The sequence below is a fragment of the Scyliorhinus canicula genome, chromosome 18, assembly GCF_902713615.1.
Source record: "Scyliorhinus canicula chromosome 18, sScyCan1.1, whole genome shotgun sequence".
Classification (NCBI taxonomy): Eukaryota; Metazoa; Chordata; class Chondrichthyes; order Carcharhiniformes; family Scyliorhinidae; genus Scyliorhinus; species Scyliorhinus canicula.
In genome coordinates this window covers 101,885,412-101,907,957 of record NC_052163.1, presented here as the reverse complement: position 1 = coordinate 101,907,957, position 22,546 = coordinate 101,885,412, and the positions used below count along the sequence as shown (strand labels likewise).

The 22,546-nt window shown below is 45.3% G+C and overlaps 1 protein-coding gene across 1 annotated transcript in view; it reads left to right on the top strand.

Annotated features, from left to right (window-relative positions):
- Positions 1–22,546, top strand: part of LOC119953594 (A disintegrin and metalloproteinase with thrombospondin motifs 6-like) — a 167,282-nt gene that overhangs the window by 93,247 nt on the left and 51,489 nt on the right. The window contains exon 14 of the mRNA XM_038778003.1: positions 3,628–3,691. Within this exon, the coding sequence (XP_038633931.1) occupies positions 3,628–3,691 (64 nt within the window). The remainder of the gene's footprint in view (positions 1–3,627; positions 3,692–22,546) is intronic.

Below are 22,546 nucleotides of genomic sequence, written 5' to 3'. Positions count from 1 at the left end.
GTGCAGATCAGATTGGTGCCAACAGCAGGGGATTCAATCCCTGTTTAAGATGTGGCGGATTTGGGACCTGCCTCTTTGCCTGGCCCATTATAGAGGAGGTTGTGATATTCTGGACTGGACCTGCCTTTAGGTGGACAACACAAGAAGAAGGTTAAAAACTCATTAACTGTAAAAATACCGTTTCTATTTTGTTACTACCCTCCAAATCTTATAATTGTTCCTGTTCCTCTCCAACATTTTATGGCAGTTTATCTTTCACTATACATTTTTATGGAGTGTGTCAGAACTACTCATCAGTAAATATGTTAAAATAAAGAAGGAATTTCAACACATCTGATCTCATCCTTTAAGAATGCTAACCTTACCATCGTCACATGACAGTATCTTGGTTTACTAAATGACTCGAATTGTCTTCGTTTGCAAAAAATACTTTCTGAGGATGGCCACTCACTAGACATATAAGGCAGCGGAAAATTCTAATAAACAGTGGTTGACTTTATGCTCACAGGGAAAAAAAATAGTTTTAAAAGGCAGTAGTAGGTGGAAAGCCAACCTTGTAACTAATGGGGAAACACGAAGCAGGCAATGATCTGCCTGTTTCCATAGCTTGTTTTTCCGGGAACTAGGCGCCAGGCACCACCGCATCAAGAACGACTGACCAGGAGACTGTTCCACTCTGACTACCTGCCACAGGCCTGTTGAAAGGATTTGCAGATTGAAATTAAGCTGTTGGTCACATTCTGAACGCACTTCCCAGGACCATCAAGCCCTGGAGTGGGATCACAAAGCCAGAGGTTTTGACTCAGAGGCATGGCCACTATACCATGACACCACAAGACCTCCTTCCCAACCTTCCTTGTAACAATAATTGCTTTAACTGGTAGTACCTTAGCTGCCTTTTAGTCAACCACTTATGGCTTCACACTATCTAAATAATTACCCCAACCATGAAATTATGATTACCCTGTGATGTCTCCTCCATCTTAAACCTCAGGCCTCTTTCTCCTTTTTCTCAATCCCTACTTCTGTGCAACAATCCTTCTGCCTGAGACTTTGTCCCGGTGGTGTTCCTTGAGGGGTAGTGGGGGGATGGGGTGGGGTGTGGGTGGGGTGGGGGGGGGGGGGGGGGGGAGGAGCTGTGACTAGGAATCTTTCCACACGTCAACTGATTAAGCTACATAAATTAACCACTTACCTGCTTTCAAAGATTATTGGTCAAGCCAATCAATCTTTTACAAATGAGCAAATTTTTATTTTTGCAGCACGCATGTGTGATGATTGATCCTGAAAAGTAAATTGCTGATGAACCTAGCCGAGGTTAGTTTACAGCCATGGGGACAGAAAAACAGGGGTAGCCAAGATGGGACGGGGTACTAAGAACTCATACCTCTATTATTGTCCCTCCTACTTCAATTTATTGATCTTTTTTGGTGTGCAAACTGCTGCTCTAATCTATTAATTGAATGGCATCCACTGCTTCATGAACCATTTATTTTTTGCCTTCTCCATTACTTTACTAATTTGGTTTGGCTGCTGCTCCATTACCTTGTTGATTTGTTGCACTAAGAATTTATTAATTCAATATTGTATACTTTTTCATTTCATTTGCCATGTCCACTCCTGTACTATTTAATAATTGGTGCTCCATACTGTCTGAAGGTAGTAATTCAATGACATTGACTGCTTCCTTTACTGATACAGTAGCTCGTTGACGCCTACTTTGCTCTGCTGTCATGTTTCTCAGTATTATTTTTCTCTCAGTGATTTATTTTCCTGTTGTAATTGTATGACATCAGAAATCAATAACAATTTGCTCTAATTTAAATCACCAGTTCATTGTTTTTGTTTAAATCTCCATTGTAGTAGCAGCTTCTTTTACCTTGTTTTAGAATGTAAGGACGGCATGGTAAGACAGTGGTTAGCACTGGTGCTTCACAGCCCCAGGGTCCCAGGTTCGATTCCGTCTTGGGTCACTGTCTGTGTGGAGTTTGCACGGTCTCCCTGTGTCTGCATGAGTTTCTTCCGGGTGCTCCAGTTTCCTCCCAAAAGTCCCCAAAAGTCGTGCTGTTAGGTAGTTTGGGCATTCTGATTTCTCCCTCTGTGTACCTGAACAGGCGCCGGAATGTGGCGACTAGGGGCTTTTCACAATATCCACAATGCAGTATTCATGTAAGCCTACTTGTAACAATAAAGATTATTATTATTATTATGTATTGTTCCTTCAATCTGCATATGTCTTGACTTTCAATGGGCAATGCCACAGTGGATCAACTAGTGGATTTGACCATGGTGCCTTTTTAAACAGCTCATGATAAAATTCTCATTGTAAGGAATAGAATAAATTAATTGTAATCCCTCTGAGGGCTCAGACAGGAGAGATTTTTGGTGATGGTGAGAATTATGCATGAAGTATAACGTTGTACCAATGATAAATGAATGGCTGCTAACTTCTGTAAATAGTTGGATGGATCACATGGTCCCCACATACAAATTACTCTGCTGCACCACAATGCATCTTAAGAATTGGTCACACAATTCCAACAGAACAACACTATCAGTAAATTAGCAATGTTAGGTTTGTTTTATAACTTCCAAGTGGAGTGTTCAATTTCCTGGGTGGGATTCTCCAAAATGGAGGGAGTTCGCGCCGTCATGAACGCCATTGCATTTCACGACAGCGCTAAGCAGGCACGAGCACTACCAATTCTGGTCCCCACAGGGGGCCAGCATGGTGCTGGAGCAGTTCACGCCGCTCCAGCCTCCCTTCCCGGCGCCAACTGGGCACTGCGCCAACCTGCGCATGCGCAGTTGGGCCACGCCAACCCGTGAATGTGCGGGGGACTTCCTCAATGCGCCGACCCCGAAGCTACATGGCGTGGTGGTTCAGGGGCCATCCGCGTAATGAAATAGGGCCGGGGCTGGAGAGGCCGGCCCGCCGAACAATGGGCCCCGATCGCGGGCCAGACCCCATCGGGGCCCCCCCATGCGCAGAGTTCCCATCAGCTGCGAGCAGCTGTGAACACCGCCAGCGGGACTCTGCCATTTCTGCGCGGCCGCTCGGCCCATAAAAGCCAGAGAATCAGCGGACCGGCCGCGGACAGTAGCCTGCGACCAGCGCCACGCCAATGTGCTGGCGCAAATGGCGCCGATTCTCCGCTCCGGACCGACGCCGTGGGAAAAAATGACGTGGACGGCGATTCTCCCATACGGCGCGGCATGGGAGAATCCTGCTCCCTGTGTTTGATTATGTGAATCTGGCAACTACCCGATGCTCACTGCTTGATTGGGATGTGGACTCTGAGAAAAGTGAACAGATAAACAGAAACTACGAGAAACCAGAGCCCAACCATAGTGTAGGCATTTTAATGCATCGTATGGAACTCTGTACATAAAGTTCCTGAACACTTAGACACTAGTGTTACCTCTTCATTTCCTTCAAGGAAAATCAAACATATAAAATACATAACACCAAGAGCCAATTACATTTGTGGCGGTAAAATGGAGTTCCAAGTTCTCTGATTAGTAATATCTTGGTCATGTTACTTTTCAAGATATTTCAACCACATTTACAGAAATAAACTGTGTCTGATTCCTTAATAATGTATCAATTTATTTCTCCTACTCTAGACCAACTATTGGTGGGCGATACTGCCTGGGGGAGAGGAAACGCTTTCGATCATGTAACATTGATGTAAGTGAATTGGCTTGATAAATATTTTAGTTTTATTTTATAGTGTTTTTTAATACATCTTAACATAAATTAAGACTGTTGAGGTAATTGTGTGAATAGTAAAAGCATCACCGATTCTGAAATGCATGAATAAAATCCTTTGTCAGATGATTTGATCCTGAGCTGATAGTTCACTCCTCCAATTGCTTCTGGATCTACCTTTTCTCTACCCACTCCTAACTGGATTTCTCTTCGCTGTCTAAGTTCCCTCAAGCCTTTGGATGGGCTTCATACGACTGCCTCCTTCTTTCCTTTAGACTCTAATTTTGATCTGATCACATTTTTACCTCTATGTCCACAGTTTAAGATAATTACCTGTTTTGTCTAAATTTTAGCATTCCTTTTGTAAGCTTATGACTTCAGTCTTTCTTTTGATCCATCCAGGTCCTGCTCCCTTCTATCCCTTCCTCTCACCAGGCCAGGCCATCCTTCACTTTCGTCATCATATCCAGCTTGATCCTTATTCCCACCCGTCTTTGCTTATTGACCTACTTACTTTACAGCCACTGCCCCAAGCCTGAAACCCTCATGCCTGATCCCTCACCTTCAGCTACAACTGATTGCATGGAATGCACATGTTGACCTACCAAAAGATATTTGTAGGTAAGCCTTGTGAGGTACAAATTATTGGACTCAGCAGCTAGTTGAACTGTTGTGAGCTGATCCTTTGGGCAATAGTTTGCTGCTCCTATAATTGTACTAGCCCTGAATCCTCCTTATTTGTGCTGTGCTTCACCAGTTATACCTTCTTGCGGTTCATAGACTGAGCTTCCAAAATGAATGTGTCTGTACCGTTGCTTACCACGTTGGAGTGAATAACACAGGGTGTTATGTGATGATAGAACCAGAGCACATATTTCCACTCGGGCGTCCATGGGAACTATTAGGATGGTACAGAGAAAATATATTGCAGTGCTGCAGTAAAATCCCACTTCGCACTCAAATTATGTGGCAAAACGTAACACTGTCCTGTTGGAAGCTACTATTCTGGTTTTAATTTTAAAAGTGAATGGGTAAGTAAGGGATACAAAAATTAAATTATAGTGCAGGAACTTCTGAGGAGAGGCTTTTGATCACCCCTCCGGCATCCCCTCAGCTTCCCACAGGGCTCTCTCGTGATTGGGATTAAAGGTCTTGTACTTCCTGTGTTTCTCCCAGTTACAATTACTGATGGCTGTTAAATGCAGTAATTGCTGCAACTGGACAGAATAGGGGTCTATGTTGGAATGGGAAAGGTGTGTGATCCAATTGCATAGAATAATATGTTGTGGGAATTTCTGAACTTATAGCATAAAGGTCATTTTTGTTGGCAGCATGTTTGCCCTTTGAACCTTGCCATATTTGATGGACCACCTGGCATGGTAACAATAGAGGGGTGTCACCAAAAACATGGCGATGACAGTACATTTGGAAAACAGGTGAAAGACGGTCAAAATACCAGTCATGCTCTGAAAAGGTACAGGATTATTATTCATTTGTTCCTATAATTAGGTATACCCTATCAGTAGTTCTACCCCTAAGCAGAGAAAAGTAGTTGTTTTTGACAGGAGAAGACTCGATGGGCTGAAGGGCCTTTTCTGTGTTGTATGATTCTATGGCTCTTCGGTATCAACATTTTTTAGCATTTTATCAGATTGGCAAGTGAGAAAAGCAGATTTAGTCAGTACTTAGAAATGGCATAAGGACAATATAAGGACCAAACTATTAGTCTTTGAGGAGGACCCATCATTGTAAACCCCAAAATGATTCTTTCTTGATTGCACATCCAGCGTGTTCTTCATGTTGCCTCTCCTGAAGAAGCTTCTCCTTCTTTGTAAAGTTATGAGGTAACCTTTTGAGGAGCTTTTTTTTGTTTTAGCACTGTGACTTTTTAAAAAACCTTAGCAGGATTTTTTTTCTCTCTCAGTCTGCCAGCGCACTGTTCATGATGTGCTCTTCTTGATTCCTGGGTTGTTTGTCAGCAGGCAACGTCTGTGGTGTATAATTGTCTGAAAAGGCTGTTTCTCGTTCAAAGTAATCCAAACCTAGAAGAGGCCAAACTAACAGTTCAAAAAATTCAGTGCCTTCTGGTTTAGTGTGTAGAATTTCTAACGTGTGATGACCTCACTTCCAATCCTTAGGAAATTTTTATGTATTTTGAAAAGTTGTTCCACATTCTGTGGGACTGATGCTTGCTACCACTTTCAATTGTGCTTCACAGCAGGGTGCCTTACACACCCGTTCTCACCACTTTATGCTTGTGGACTTTGGTGTTGCATGTTGAAATGGTACAGTACCATTCTACACGTTCGTCATTTGTACCCATTTCTCCATCTGAGATTAAAAGTCATTTAAGAGCTACTGTGACCACACCTACACTGAGTATTGTGCACCAGAGTGCTAAAATAATACATTAATAAACTTAACTCATATCAGGAATAAGTTCAGATCTGTACACTGTAGGTGAAGGTAACACCCAAATATCAGTTATTCTACTGTGACTGTGCCAAGAGCACATTTATACAGCTGTAGCGCTAACAATTATACTCAAAGACGAGAGAATAGTACAATCGAGGCTTTATTGCTGTGCGATGCTATTCCTCCATCTGCAACTGTAGACTAAGGTCGGACTGATTCACACGCATATTTATACACAAGCTCCCTGTGGGTGGAGCTAGCCGGCAGGGGCTTACCGGAGGAACCTGTATTACAGGTACAGGCATACATCCCCCTACTGCAAGTACACATAACTACAGTGGTTATATCACCACAACAGCCCTGGTTAACTTAATATTTTAGACAACATTGGAGATCTTGTGGAGCAGTGGTTGGAGTCATGCCTCTGAGACAGAGGCAGCACAGTGGTTAGCAGGTGTTGCTTCACAGCACCAGGGTCCCAGGTTCGATTCCCATCTTGGCTTCCTGTCTGTGCGGAGTCTGCACGTTCTCCCTGTGTCTGCATGGGTTTGCTCCGTGTGCTCCGGTTTCCCCCCCACAAGTCCCGAAAGACGTGCTTGTTCGGTAATTTGGACATTCTGAATTCTCCCTCTGTGTACCCGAACAGGCGCCGGAGTGTGGCGAATCGTGGCTTTTCATGGTAACTTCATTGCAGTGTTAATGTAAGCCTACTTGTGACGATAAAGACTATTATTAGAAGCTCTGGGTTTGAGTCCCACCCCAGGACTTGATAGCAAGGAATGTGCATTAACAATGCAATCAAACAGTTTGACTAGCAACCTGCAAATCCTTCCAAACAGAACAATAGCTGGAAGTTAGAGCAGGAAAGACTCCTGTAGAGCAGAAGAAATGCAGCATCCTTATCCCCTGCTGCCTCTGCTCTGCCCCTTTCTATTGTATCCACTAACAGAGTGGGAAAATGTCAGTAATTGTACAACAGTGTTTTGGGGTACCTGCCTTGCTGAATGGCTGGAGGTATGTGGAGTCACAGAGAGGTGGGTGGAAGGCTGGCATCATTGCTAAGTGTATGAGAGTAAAATGGAGTCTCTGAATAATAGATGTGATCTGGGTGCTGGGTGAGTGATGGGGGTACGGTGCATCAAGCAGCATGAGAGTTTGGTGATGTGATGGTTTGAAAATGTAATGTGAAGATACATTCACTAACTGTTTTAATAAATTTAGAGTACCCAATTCATTTTTCCCAATTAAGGGGCAATTTAGCGTGACCAGTCCACCTACCCTGCACTTCTTTGGGTTGTGGGTGCGAGACCCACACAAACATGGGGAGACTGAGAAAACTCCATATGGACAGTGACCCAGAGCTGGGATCGAACCTGGGACCTTGGCGCCGTGAGGCGGCAGCATTAACCTCTGCGCCACCGTGCTGTCCTGCACTCACTGACTTTGACCCACTACATGAGGTCATTAGTGGAGCTGCTGCCAGATCCTCAAATCCAGTCTCTGGGATTTCACCTACTAGGCCATCTGCTCCCTTTCCCAAGGGGTCTTTGGGGTCTCCTGGCCCCTTGTACGGCTATGGCATCTCTGTATTGCCCACCTGCACCATTAATGGCTCCAACATGGCATGCATCAGTCCAGACACCTCTGTGTGCCCTGATGTTTGGTTTGTAAGAATTTCCATTGCAGCATTCTTTTTGTCCCATCTTCCCTTTAGGAGCCAGCCTGACTAAGCTGTGTGTTATATAAAAATGCTATTGGCACATCCTGCTGTGTGCAGAGCTCACTTACAGAGTTCCGGAGAGGACACCAGCACAGCAGGCACAAGAGCTGACACTCTCATTCAATTGAGGTGGGTAGGTAAATTTAAGGTTTGCCCACCTCCATCTGTACCGGCAAGGCACGAATCATGCCATGCTCAAAAAATTAGGGCAAATTAATTATGTGCCCAACATGTTTATGTACCAGAATCATCCTGATTTATCCATGAACTGTTTCTGGTCCTCTATCATGAAACAATCATAAACCTTGATGGGAACAACAAAAATACTTGAAAACATAATTGAGGCAATTGCACCCATGGGGTGCAATAGAACATAGAACATAGAACAGTACAGCACAGAACAGGCCCTTCGGCCCTCAATGTTGTGCCGAACAATGATCACCCCACTTAAACCCACGTAACCCGTATACCCGTAACCCAACAATCCCCCCATTAACCTTACACTACGGGCAATTTAGCATGGCCAATCCACCTAACCCGCACATCTTTGGACTGTGGGAGGAAACCGGAGCACCCGGAGGAAACCCACGCACACACGGGGAGGACGTGCAGACTCCACACAGACAGTGACCCAGCCGGGAATCGAACCTGGGACCCTGGAGCTGTGAAGCATTGATGCTAACCACCATGCTACCGTGAGACCCCAAATCTTCCCAAAATTGCACAGAGTGCTGGATCGGGTGAGAAATGCTGTGTGAAACTCGCCGGTTTCATAGCCGGCTTTTCTCCCCTGATTAGAGAGCGTTCATTTTGATTTCCAAGTGCTGGTGAGGCTCACACAGCCAGCTGGTGAGGCAGGGCCTAAACTCGCCGGCAACGTCGGGAATCTGAGATCGAGGTTCCATTTTTAAAGGGCGCCCTGATCTCGAGGTTAAATCGAAGCCCCCACCCTCACCAACATCGGACATCAGGACCCCTCGGCGAACAAAGGGGAAACCTCCCAAGCCCCACATGCAGAGGGGGGCTCTCCTCAAATGGAGGAGGGTAAACACCCAGCAGAGCCCCATGCAAGGGGACACAGCCGGGTAGCACTGGGTGGGTGCTGGGGGCAAAGCCCTGGCATGTTCCTCAATCCCCAGAGGCTACAGGTACCTCTGCGCCCCCAGTGTGGTCATCACAACCGGTATTCACTTTTGAAAACTAGTAATAATTCACGTCGACGTAACATCATGCTGCCAGGGAGGGAGGATGCATCATGGGTAGACACTACTGTGTCAAGCCCTTTAATGGCAATATAATTTATGTTCAAATATGGATATTAGATTCCCACCCTTTCTGGGCGTGAACCTGCTTGCGTCATTGGCGGAGGAGCGGAGAAACTCAAATCTCGGCATCAGGATTTGCATTTCTGAGTTCGCGCAAAGTTTAATCGCCATGACTCGAATCTCGCACACGGCAAAAGTGGATGGTAAATCGCGCAAATGGCATGTGATCATTAACAATTTAATTACGAAAGTGATCAATTCAGTTAGGTGGGTCCTTTTTAGTTTTTTTTTATTGGACAGGCACATGTCAGAAGCAATTCATTTTTAATTTTAATTACTTACACAATATTGACTTTCAATAAGGAGTTGTTCTTCTTCGGCCAACCTCTGAATTCTCTGAAAGAGAAACTTGTTTACTGGTATCAGCAGCTATCAAGAATCTTACTTACTTTGCCACATCTATTTCTGGATATTATTGTACAAATCATTGTAAAGAAATATGCCCATCTTAATTTCAAACTGCAGTGAACACTTTTGGATATAAATTCCTTGTTTGCTTTTCAAATGTAACATCATGTAAGGGTTAACCCTCTTAGTTTCACAGATTATATGTATCATGTACATATGTAGCATGTACATAGGTAGCATGTACATAGGTAGCATGTACATATATAGCATGTACACATGTAGCATGTACAAATGGGCCCTGTTTTTCTCCAGAGTGAATGTTGTGAAAAGTAGAAGAAGACAGTAAACTGGAAAAGTAAGGGGGAGGGACGGGGATGGAATAGGGAATGAGAGAATAAACCAGAGCAGGAAAAAGTGGAAAATCAGAAAGGGAGACGCACGTTTTGTGAAAAAAGTGAAACAATACGTTAGTAAAGGAGTAAAAGGACACAAAATCTAAATACATGAACTTTAAAACAAATGAGGCAGAAAAGCTCATCAAACGAGAAAGGGAACAAATCTGAAATGGGTAGAGAGACACTTTCATGCCATGCAAGTGCCAGGCATTGACCATCTCTGGAAAGAGAGAATCTAACCAGCTCCCTTATTGACATTCAGTAGCATTACCATTGCTGAATCTCCTCCCACTGTCAACATCCTGGGGGTTGCCATTGACCAAATACTGAACTGGATCAGATATAACGTCTGTGACTACAAGAGCAGGTCAAAGCCTGGGAATTGTGTGGTAGGCAACTTAACTATATGACTCCCTAAAGACCGCCCAAAAGACACAAGTCAGGAGTGTGATGAATACTATCCACTTACCTGACCTTACAGTGCTCCCTGGCTGAGCCCCCCAGAAGGGGGTTATGCCAGAGGGTTACCCTTCTCCAGAGGGAGGGGGTTCCTCTTCTATGTGAGGGGGTCCCCTTTTACATGTGGGGTTTGGGAGGATTCCCCATTATCCACCAGGGGGTCCTGATGTCTGATTTGAGGAGGGGGCCGGGGCACCTTTAAAAATGTTGCCTCAATCTCAGATTCTCACTGCTGCTGGCATGTTCAGGCCCTGCCCCTCTAGCTGGCTGTGTGATCCTCACCAGCACTTTGGCTTGCTCGACTTGCAGCTTGACCAACACCCGAGGTTCAACACCATCCAGGGCAAAGCAACCCGCTTGAAGGACACCCAATCACCACCTTAAACATTCATTCCCTCCATCACTGAAGCACTGTGGCAACAGTGTGCACCATCTATTGCAACTCACCAAGGCTCCTTCAGCAACACCTTCCAAACCCACCATCTCGGCCACCTTATAAGGACAAGGCCAAAACAGACCTACAAGTTCCCCTTCAAGCCAGACACCATTCTAACTTGGAACTAAATCGTTATTCCTTCAGTGTCACTGAAATGAAATGAAATGAAATGAAAATCGCTTACTTTCACGAGTAGGCTTCAATGAAGTTACTGTGAAAAGCCCCTAGTCGCCACGTTCCGGCACCTGTCCGGGGAGGCTGGCACTGGATCACTATCCTGGAACTCCCTAACAGCACTGTGGGTATCCCTACACCAAATAAACTGGAGTGGTTTCAGAAGTTGGCTCACCGCTACCTTCTCAAGGACACTTAGGGTTGGGCAGTAAATGCTGGTCTAGTCAGTGAGGCCCACTTCCTGTAAGTGAATACATATTAAAAAACAAGAGAGAAAGACCAGTTCAGAGGAGAGAAGCTGATAGGGAGAGGGGGGGGGGGGGGGGGGGGGGGGATGAGCACAAAAGGCGAAAGATAAACAGTGAAGCATAAGAAACTAAGCTCAATTCACACTCAGAACACATTTTTCAAACTTTTATTCCCAATTGATCTTTTGTCGCTCCTGGCCAATACCCTGATCTTCTTTATTAAACCCACCCCTACGTCTCCACAATAGCTCAATACTTACAGGAAAAATGTCAGTAGTTTTATCTACTAAGACTAAACTCCATGGGCAGGATTTTCCACAGCTAGGGCCCCGACCGCCCCCATGCAGTGTGTTTCGCAGTGGACAGAGGCCACCCCGCTGCCATCAATCGGGTCTCCCCGCTTTATCACACTCTGTCGCCGGGAAACCATCGCCGGGAGTTCACCGTCAGCGGGACCGGAAGATTCCACTGGCGAGAACCGCCGGAAAATTCTGGCTGTTATTTTCTGCTGCATCATACTAATCTCCCTGTGGATTCCTGGTTAATTTGCTGTCAGTCTAGATTCAATAAAATCTGAGATGGATTTGCAGGTATCATATCATTTAATAATAACTAACTTGCAAGGCTGACTTAATCCATAGGACCTCAGGACACACACACTGTCTTCTGAGAGCCCAGAATAAAAAGAGAGAGTGTACAAAGAAACTTCTGCTGATATATTCAAAATCACAGTAAGATTCACATATAAGCTTCCCATTGGTCATTCTATACACCTCCTGACCTGGCCCTATATCCTAATTGGTCACTTTGCATTGTAACCCCAGCATCTTTGATTCCTTCTGACCACGAGGTTACCATCCCCCGCGAGCCATGAAACTTCTGCTTTCCTTTGTTCTGTCTGTGACCACAGTGCCCTCAGGGTCCTAGTGCCTAATTTTATCACATTCATTTATTCATTTCCTCATTCCCTCCTTTTATCATTTCATGATAAACTATCGGTCCAAGCCGCAGTCACGGCCCCTCATCTAGGAAAACTTGTTGCTGCACTTCTAAATCCTACTGCAGCACCTCATCGGCCGCTGCATGCTCGTGGATCCTAACAGTCAAGACTCTGGCGGCGGCTATCTGTTCCACGGCACCCTGCATTTTACCCATCACGCATTTAAGGATGATCGTGCCCACAAAGATGCAGGCGAGATAGTCAAGAGCATAACGGTTCTGCATGACAAACAACCTGAGTTGAGATAATTCCCTGGTTAGTGCCCCAAGGGCCCCTAAGGTCTCGTTTCCCAGGATGGTAAGGCCGCAAATAAAATACTTCCTATCGTTGACCGCCAAGGAACCCCCCATACCCCCCCAGTGTCTAGGCGCTCAGAATTCCCCATCCGGCTGAGTGGCCCCGGTTGGGTGCTGGGACCTGAGGTTTCTTCCAACCTTCGCAGAATTCGGCTGAGACTGACCGACGCGCCAATTTATGGTGCAGTATCCACTCAGTGGGGCAGGGGACTGTGGTGGGGACTAGAGTCCCGATAGCAATTTGGCGGGGAAATGGGAGTGACTAAACATTGGTTGCTGTGCCATTAAAGAAAAAGTAGTATCCTTGCTCCGTGTACCGGCTAGCATCACAATCAGTATATTGATTGAGCAGGGAACCCCCAGTAGCCCATTTCATCCAGCTTTGGAACGCCCATTCGGGCCTCATAGCAATGCGGAACGCCCTAGACTCAACAGTGATATGAGAGACATTCGCCCAGCTACAAAGGAGCTGGATGCCCAGCGTCAATGGGACACAAGTGGCATTGTAACAGGTACATTGACCTGATGTCAGGGTTATGCAACACTTTAGATCAGTACAAGTGGAGAACTGACATGTTATATTCATTTTCATCTCTACCAGCAACAGCCGTACCTCTCACTGCTGAAACAATTCTCATATGACCGGGAATCTCTATTGGGAGTGAAGGGGCTAGATATATATGCCCTCCACCGTTGAAGCTTATCCTAGTGAGAGTGGGAATTATCCCCAGGAAGGGGAAGGCGAATAGCCGGTGGGCCGAACCTGGATCGTAAGGAAGAGTAACTTGCGCGGGCGGTGGCTCGGAACTCTGACAATGAACCACAGTTTGGGGAGTGCCCCAAAGCGGTGAAACAGAAAATAACCTAGACACCGATGTGGGGTTTGGGTAGCAGACAACCCTCCCCTGGCCATACAAGCGGTGGTAAATCTAGAAGAGATTCATACCGTCCAGGTTTCCCTTATTCCGGATCCTAAATAAATTAAGTACATCTCCTGATAATCTACGTCTGGTTGTACCTCCCCTCTTACACAGCCCTTCCTCTGTCTAGTCCCTCTTTCTCTCTCACAACCTCTTCCTACCCCCTCCTCATAGTCTGATTTTACCTGTAAGGCATCAAGGTTAACACATCCAAAATCAAATTTACATATGCTCCAAAAACAAGGCAATGTCCATGCAGTCTTCCCTTCCCATCGTTGGGACCGGTGCAATTGCGTCATAAGTCCTGCATGGTCCGTTAACCGGATGAACTTCCATGAGTCGATACCACGTCCTCGTATATGGGGGCAGCGAAGAACGTCATCTTTGCAGAGGTGGAATGTCCGGGTACTTCGGTTGGGGTTACAGATGTAGATGATATTCCCCTGTTCCATTTCCGCCGCCGATGTCACTCTAAGCGAGGCGATGCCGAAGATCACACAGGCGGCGTGTAGCCACCCCATCATGCTTCACACCTGTAAAATAGCGCTGGGGAAGGGAGGCAGGTTAGTGACCGACCTTTTACAGTTGTGGAGGTAGACCCAAACACTCCACCCCTCCACTTTAACTGCATTGGGGTGGTAAGGAGAACTTGGAAAGGCCCCTCCCATCGTGGCTCTAACCCTTTCCGAGTCCAATTTTTGACCATGACATAACGACCAGGCTGCACTGAGAGCGAGCTATGTGATAGGGACGGTGACGAGTGAGCTGCACGGTACTGGCCATGGAGGGCTAGAACAGAGTTAGTCCTTTCTTTAGTCAGATGGTGAAACTGGACCAATCTGGGAACAGGCAGGTTCCCGGGAGTTCTAATGGGCCTGCCGGAAAAGACTCGGCAGGAGAGAGCCAGGCCGATCCTGCAGGTGTGACCTACAGCTGAATGAGGACACCGGAGAGCAACTTAAGCCATGTCGGCCCCGTGTCCGCTCTTAATTTAGCCAATTTAGTTTTGAGGGTCTGATTATGTCTCTCAACCAACTCGGCTGACTGCGGTCTGTCCACACAGTCTAACTGCTAACATATCCCCAACTGGGAGCAGAACTCCTTGTTAATCTGTCCAATAAAATGAGGCCCGTTAACAGAACTTAACTGAGCCAGTATTCCGTACATAAACACCTCAGCACATTTTTACAGCCTTTGGCTCTCCGTCCTCTTCCGTCTGGTGTCATGGTCACCAGTGACGAGATGTCATCTTTGGTGAATAATGATGGGCCAAGCCTATCGGCAGCATCCGAGCCCTAGCCAGCGTACAACACATATTAAAGCATCCAATGATTGTGCAGTCTACAATTATAATAACAAGTATTATCAATCCATGCAGCAGGTAAATCCCCATGACCAAGCTATGAGAGATAACCCCGAACTGAATCTGACTAGATAGATAGCCATCCTCAATACTACTGTGTTTCCCTTAGGATTTATATCCTTCTTATAGTTATACTGACTAGCAACTATCCCTCAGCCTTGTCATTCGTGTTTACATGTCAGGATTTGTAAACTGTGCAGGAAAATCAATGGTAAATGCATCCATCTCGCAGACCAGTGTCAATAGACCCTTTGTGAGGTGCTTTCCTCAAGTCCAATCACCGTGAACCATAGCTGGCGCCACTCAGGAAGGTAACACAATAGCCATTCCGGTTGTTCCACTACCTCCAAGGCATCTGACTACCTCGGGGCAGTAGCACCATAAAAGCGTCCTCATGTCCCTTAGAAGCAGCCCACAACTCAGTCCATCAGCAACCAAAAGGTCCTTATCCCTCACTGGGATTTTTTGTAGGAAGTGCTTTCCGTTTCCCATAGGAATGGTAATTGCTGATATTTTGTATCATGCACTGATTATCTTGCTTTATTAATTGCAGGAGCGTCAACCAATCCTGTTTCTATTTCTGACGTCCTGACTCTGACGTCGAACATTGTACTGAATCATGTAGCCCGCCAGCCCTGGCTTACTTGAGACAATAGCTCCGTTTTCTTCAACCCCCTGTTGTCTGTTATCATTTTCCTTACCGCATGGAGTGTATACTTGCCATTATTTGTTTTTTCTTAAACACCACTCACGCACTTAGTACAGGTAACTTCTTGTGGTTACAACCCAATTGAATTTATACATAACATTCCCAAACAACTTACAGGACATTTAGTCTGTAACAACTGTTATACTCTCCAATGCTATATTGGTTACAAATTTCCCCTCGCGGCAGCAAGCTGCTAATATTCTAGACCAGAGCCTCTCAAAGTGTGGTACGCGTACGTACCGGTACGTGGAGTGTTTCCAGAAAAGAAAGAGACAGTAATCCTGGATTGGCTTGTTTCGCTCACCGGTCCCTGGCACATTGGAAAAACTGCCGGTACGCCACATCAGATAGTTTGAGATGCACTGTTCCAGACTACTGTCATTTAAAATACGGGGGTTCCTCGTCAGTCACTGCTATCTGCCGAGACCCTTAATAACTCCTCCGCGTAATACGTCCCTCTTGGAGACCACAGATCACCCATCAGCTAACGTCCCGTTAGAGATGTCTGACCGGAGGTTTCAGTATTCAGTAATAATTTGATATTTTGATTTGTTGCTAACCCGTAAGGTTTTTCTTCCGGGCTCTATCATTCAATTCCCTCAAACATGTAGCCAATTGTATCATTAGTTTTTTCCCATACTGTCTGAAACATTCTTCTGCAGAGTGTTGTTCAGGTTCTTCATCGGTATGATCGTTGCTTCATCTGAAACTAAAACGAACAGGTCAAAGGTGGAGAGGGCCCTATTTCTTAATTTGTATCTTCCTATCCGTGCTTGGATATTCCAGAAGTACCATCTAGCATAGCCCACGTACTGCCTCACAAATCGATACCATAAGTCTGTCACTTGTCTACAAGATTGCACAGCCTTTTAAAGTCACATTGTTGTCGGCCAAATTATCCTTGCAGTAATTGCACGTTGTCATTAATCTATCCCACTTACACTGACACTTATGTAGCATGGTGGTTAGCACAAATGCTTCACAGCTCCAGGATCCCAGGCTCGACTCCCGGCTGGGTCACTGTCTGCGCGGAGTCCGCACGTCCCCCCCCGGTGCGCGTGGGTTTCCTCCCACAGTCCAAAGATGCGCGGGGCTACGTGGACCGGCCACGCCAAATTGCCCGCAGTGTCCCAATAGCAAGGCCAAGGGGGAGGGGAAGCCGTTGGGCCACGGGTATAGGGTGGATACGTGGGTCTGAGTGGGGCGATCATTGCTCGGCACAACATCGAGGGCCGAAGGGCCTGCCCTGTGCTGCACTGCTCCATGCTCTTGGATTCAAAATCCCCTCTGTGGTCACAAACCTCAATCATTAAAGTTGCCTGATATTCCACAAAACAATCAGGACAAACCTGAATGCCCCAAATCTCCCTGGGGGCTGCAGCATCCCATCGCTGTCTTTGCAAATGCATTATCCATTCTCCTGAATACTCAGTATCTGACCGTCTCCTGGGTTTCATATGACTACTACCAGTCCAAACAATCGGGCTACAGAATGCCCCACAATCCAGACTTGTGGTTTCCTGATACTCACTGTGAACCATTTTAAACTGAGGGCCATTAATCACCGCCCTTGTGGCCTGTTAAGCCTCCTCCTTCTGTTATTGCACCCCTGAGTGAGATGCGAAGAATCTCAAACTCCTCCCCTTTTGCTCACCCAGTGATCCAATCTGGTCAAAACCTTCCCTTGATACATTCCTGATAGTGCTACTGCATTTACTTTAATTACTTTATTTTGATGACGACCGGATTTGTATGAAAGTAAGATCCAAACATGACATTTGAACTTTATCAGCTGTCCAATCAATGCTGCTAACAGGTTTTAATTCACTGTCTCCTCCCCCATTGGGTCATGTGTTTTAAATGTGATACAATTTCATTTGCTCCAGACACCATGCTGCCCTAATTCAACTGTATGTGTACCCAGAATCTGAACAATCTTGTCTTTACATTTTACAGCTTCACGGATGATGTTCCCTGAAGTCTTAGTTGGTAGCTTCACCCAAACTTCCTCTAAATTAGCAATTGGTTTTAATATCTTAATTTTTCTGCATCAATTTTTTCATTAAATATTTCCCTGCAATCAGATTCTCATTTCCTGATACTGCAATTAATTCTCTTAATCTAACTTCTGGTCCAATATCTTTATTCTCCAAATCTCCTTCTTCAATGTCTATAACATGGTAAACATCATTATTTCTGCAAGTGACTTTTCGTGCTCGTCGGGCACTAGGACCCTGCGGAGCCATGCAGTACAGCTTACACAAAGCTGTCTGCTTGAACATCTCTTTGTGTGAATTTCGTGCAGAGCACATTGCTCTGCCGGCCATTTATAACTTCGAATTGATTTGAAACTATTGTATTTATTTCCCCCATTTATTTATTTTTTTTTTTTTCAGCCAAGACTATGCCGAGTTGCAACTAATCATTTACGAATCCCAGTTTATACAGTTTGATTTCACTTTTTGTTTTCTTCCTAAGAATTATGTTTAATTAACATCATTATTACTAAGGTTCTGAAGAACTTTCAAATACTTACTCCGTTTTAACTCTCACTTTAATACCTCCTAAAACACAACATTTCACAAAACTAGGAACAGAGGTTATCACATTCTTATCAAACAGACTCATTCATTCATTGGAGATCTCCATTCAGACAAAGGAATTCACATCCGTACACATGCATTCATCAACACACAAGTCATTTATAACCCAATTCTGTTTCATTCAAACAACCCATATCTTCGCGAAGCTATAGTTGAACGGCATTGAACTGTCCGCAAACATTCCATCAGCGATCCTTCCTTCACTGAACTGTTTCGCGACATCACATCAACCCGGTACGGACCTTAACCAATTTTTTCATCAAATTTAAAATTGAACGGAATTGAAGTGTGCGCCAACATTCCATCAGCGGTCTTTTACTGAACTGTTGCGCGATATCACATCAATCCGTTAAAGACCTTAACCGAATTAAAGTATAATTTAATAGAGCCAATTTTTAATTTGCTACTCACATGCAACCGAGTAACCAGGCAACATCTCATCAGACTCCAACTGAACTGTTCGCCTCATACAACTGAGGAACCAGGCAACATCCCATCAGACACCAACTGAACTGTTCGCCTCATGCAACTGAGGAACCAGGCAACATCCCATCAGACACCAACTGAACTGTTCGCCTCATTCCAAAACTTAACCATACCTGCAGTGACTGAAATAAAATCTTTGAATCCATCAGACTGACCTTTGATTTCGTCGAGGCAATCGGACCTGAGCAAATGCGAGTGATTAGACTGTTAGCAGAATACGAGACAGAGGAAAATCGATATAAAAATACCGTGGGGCCCATTTCCTTTCTCACCGTCTGCGAGCATTCCAATTCTGATTTCGCAGATGAAAGGCAAAATTGTCGAGAAATCCCGGGTTTCGGCACCAAATGTGGATTCCTGGTTAATTTGCTGTCAGTCTAGATTCAATAAAATCTGAGATGGATTTGCAGGTATCATATCATTTAATAATAACTAACTTGCAAGGCTGACTTAATCCATAGGACCTCAGGACACACACACTGTCTTCTGAGAGCCCAGAATAAAAAGAGAGAGTGTACAAAGAAACTTCTGCTGATATATTCAAAATCACAGTAAGATTCACATATAAGCTTCCCATTGGTCATTCTATACACCTCCTGACCTGGCCCTATATCCTAATTGGTCACTTTGCATTGTAACCCCAGCATCTTTGATTCCTTCTGACCACGAGGTTACCATCCCCCGCGAGCCATGAAACTTCTGCTTTCCTTTGTTCTGTCTGTGACCACAGTGCCCTCAGGGTCCTAGTGCCTAATTTTATCACATTCATTTATTCATTTCCTCATCCCCTGAAGAGGAATCTCCTGGGGGATAGGGTAACCCTAAAAATTGTCACAAAGCATGTGGAACTATTTGATTAGATCCAATTATACTGCAGGCACCGAGATGCTGCCAATTTTTCATTGGAAGCTATTAAAATTGTTTTTATTTGTTTGCTGTGTTGACTCTCTACCAGTTCAGCTGTCAATTCTCCGTGGTTCATGAGTAAGAAATTTAGGGAAATGAGGTGCAAGTGTGGCACAGACTTTGTGATGCCGAAGTGGCCTTGGAAGTCTGGTAGCTGAAGCGAGGCATTTTGGGGAAAAAAATATGTATTTGTACCTGTTTCATGTTACTGTTTGTAGCTCTCACATCATGTTAAGCCATTATAAGGACAAGTGTCATAACGCACTATCTATTATTTTCTTCATATGGAGCTGTACACGTTTAAGAGAACAAGTCACATTTTGGGTGATGCAAACAGAAGTTGAGGTTATGCAGAGTTTAGTTGTCGTTTGATTCGAGAATATAAAGTGCTTGTCAGTTTTGGCTCTAGATCATAAGCACCCAACATTAAGTAACTGGCTTTATTTTTTGTTTTTTTTTAAAGATTCTTTTGCATCTGCAGCAAAGTGTGCTGTCTGCAGTGTGATGTCTGCGCACTGAGATGTCATTTTTAATATATTACTAGAACATCCTATGGTGCTGCTCTTGGTAAGTCAGGAATGTTATATCATGTAAAGTGTAGGTGTGTGTCATTTTGTAAGTTACAAGTTTTGGGGGTCTTTTTGTTCTCTTTTACACCGGCTTCATTTTCTGGATTCCAGATCATTGATGTAGGTGAGCCAACTGCTTCCTATGATTCCCGAAAATAGTTGTATTTGCTTCATTTTTACCAGCTCGCGCTTAACTGTTCCAACAGTGCCAGCAAGGCAGCACTCATGAGGACCAATAATGCATCTAATCTTGATGTGACAGTACATCAGCATTTGCCTTTTAGGGACATCACCAATGTTAAATGACCGTGTTGTACTCACAGCGACAGTGCCCCGTTCCAATGGAGTTGCACAGTGTAGAACGTAACATAACTACATGAAAGCTTTGTGGTCAGAATATCTTGGAAATGCAGCCTCATATAAGTAAGGCTGTAGCTTCTGCACTAATGAGCTGGCATTTAAACACCCTTTTCAAATTGCTGGGAGAACCATTTCCCATGGCAGGAGGACAAGGGCGGAAGGTTAGACTAAATACTGGATAAGAGGGAAGAAACAGAGTAGGCTTTATAGGGAATGTCTCAGAAGTGTCTGCCTCTGTCACTGTTTCCATTTCCAATTGGAGGTGGGGTTTGCGGGAATGTTATCTAGAGTTTCAAATAGGAGACATTAAAATCACAAAATATTGAAGCGGGGAGTTGCTAGATTATGGCCCCCAGGGGTGTGTAGGTAGGTGGGTCTGGCTTGTAAAATACCATGGGGAGTGTACCCACCACCAAGCCACTAGCCTCTGCCCTCAGTGCAATTTTATGTGCGACAGGGAAGCATTAGGTGGCCGGTCCACGCACGGACCAACTCAGACCCTTGCGTAGCTTTAACCAGCAGCAGAAGCCCACACCAAACACCAACCCAGCCAATTTCATTATGCAGGTTAGTGAGGGGCAAGGAGCAGGGGGGCCTTCTCAAATAAGGGTCATGGGCCATCAGGGGTTCCCCTCAAGATCTTCACCTTATCACACCCCACCCCTTCACCTTTGCTCCCCCACTTATCTTAGACTCTGGTTCCACTGTTCCTTTCGTTGGGGACTGGGTGCAGTCTCAGCAGTGGCCTCCTCGTCTGGCAGTGCTGGGCAGAGAAATGCCAGCCATTTGATTAGCCAGCAGCTATCAGATGTGGGACCTCCTGCCCAGATGGGGGCGTTAGCCAGCAGCTATCAGGTGTGGGACCTCCTGCCCAGATGGGGGCGTTAGCCAGCAGCTATCAGGTGTGGGACCTCCTGCCCAGATGGGGGCGTTAGCCAGCAGCTATCAGATGTGGGACCTCCTGCCCAGGTGGGGGCGTTAGCCAGCAGCTATCAGATATGGGACCTCCTGCCCAGATGGGGGCGTTAGCCAGCAGCTATCAGGTGTGGGACCTCCTGCCCAGATGGGGGAGTTAGCCAGCAGCTATCAGATGTGGGGCCTCCTGCCCAGATGGGGGCGAAGTCTCGCCTTTAAATCAAATAACGACAGGATCTCCGTTAAATGGTTACAGGGAAAGCCATCCAAGCGGCAGCAAGCTCACCCGCCCACTCCTTCACCCGGGGTGCAGGGAGCCCAACAGTTAGATCCAGCTTGGGGGCTTCAATTGCAAAAGACTTTAAGAATAACATCACAAATGGTTAACGCCATAATAGGTGGGTTTTACGGCAAGCGGTGTAGAATGTGAAAATTCAAGACCTAAAATGAACCTATATAATATCTTAGTAAGGGCATGGTTGGAACGTTGTGTGAAGTTTGGAGTTCCACAATGTAGGAAAAATGTTGAGCCAGTAGACAGGGCACATCACACAATAGAATGTTGCCTAACATGGGAAAAAGGGCTTCACAATTTTGGGCTGCTTTCACTGGAACAGAGCAATTGACGGGATGGTTTGTTGGCGATATCTAAAATGATAAAAGAGTGACTCAGACTGGTTCCAGTGAATGAAATCTAGAATGGAGTGAGGTACATACAAAATTAAGTGTAAGCATTCCGGGCAGAAAGCAGGTGAAATCGTCTTTATAGAGTGGTTGTTATGTAGTAAAACTACCCGAATTAATGATCACAACAGAGTTCATATCGACATTCAAGAGTAAGTTCGATAGGTGATTGAAGGAAAGGGGGCCCGGGAATAATAATCAGTTTTCAGCGGGTGCACTCTTAGATGGAAACTGGAACCTTTGCAGTTGAGCTACTCACAGTTGACCAGTTGAACTACTGGAGTTGGGTGACACGAATCAGGAATGATCTGACCCCTTTATGTGGGCTGTTCCTTGTTACATAATTTCTATATTATTCTATGTAATCTATACCGACTGCATGACCGTGTCTTCGTCAGGGACTAATTCACAGGCTGTTGATTACTCCCTGATGCAGCATATACTGTACGTCTCTATCCTGTACTTCTCTAATTACTTCTTCCATAATATTATATGGCACAGGG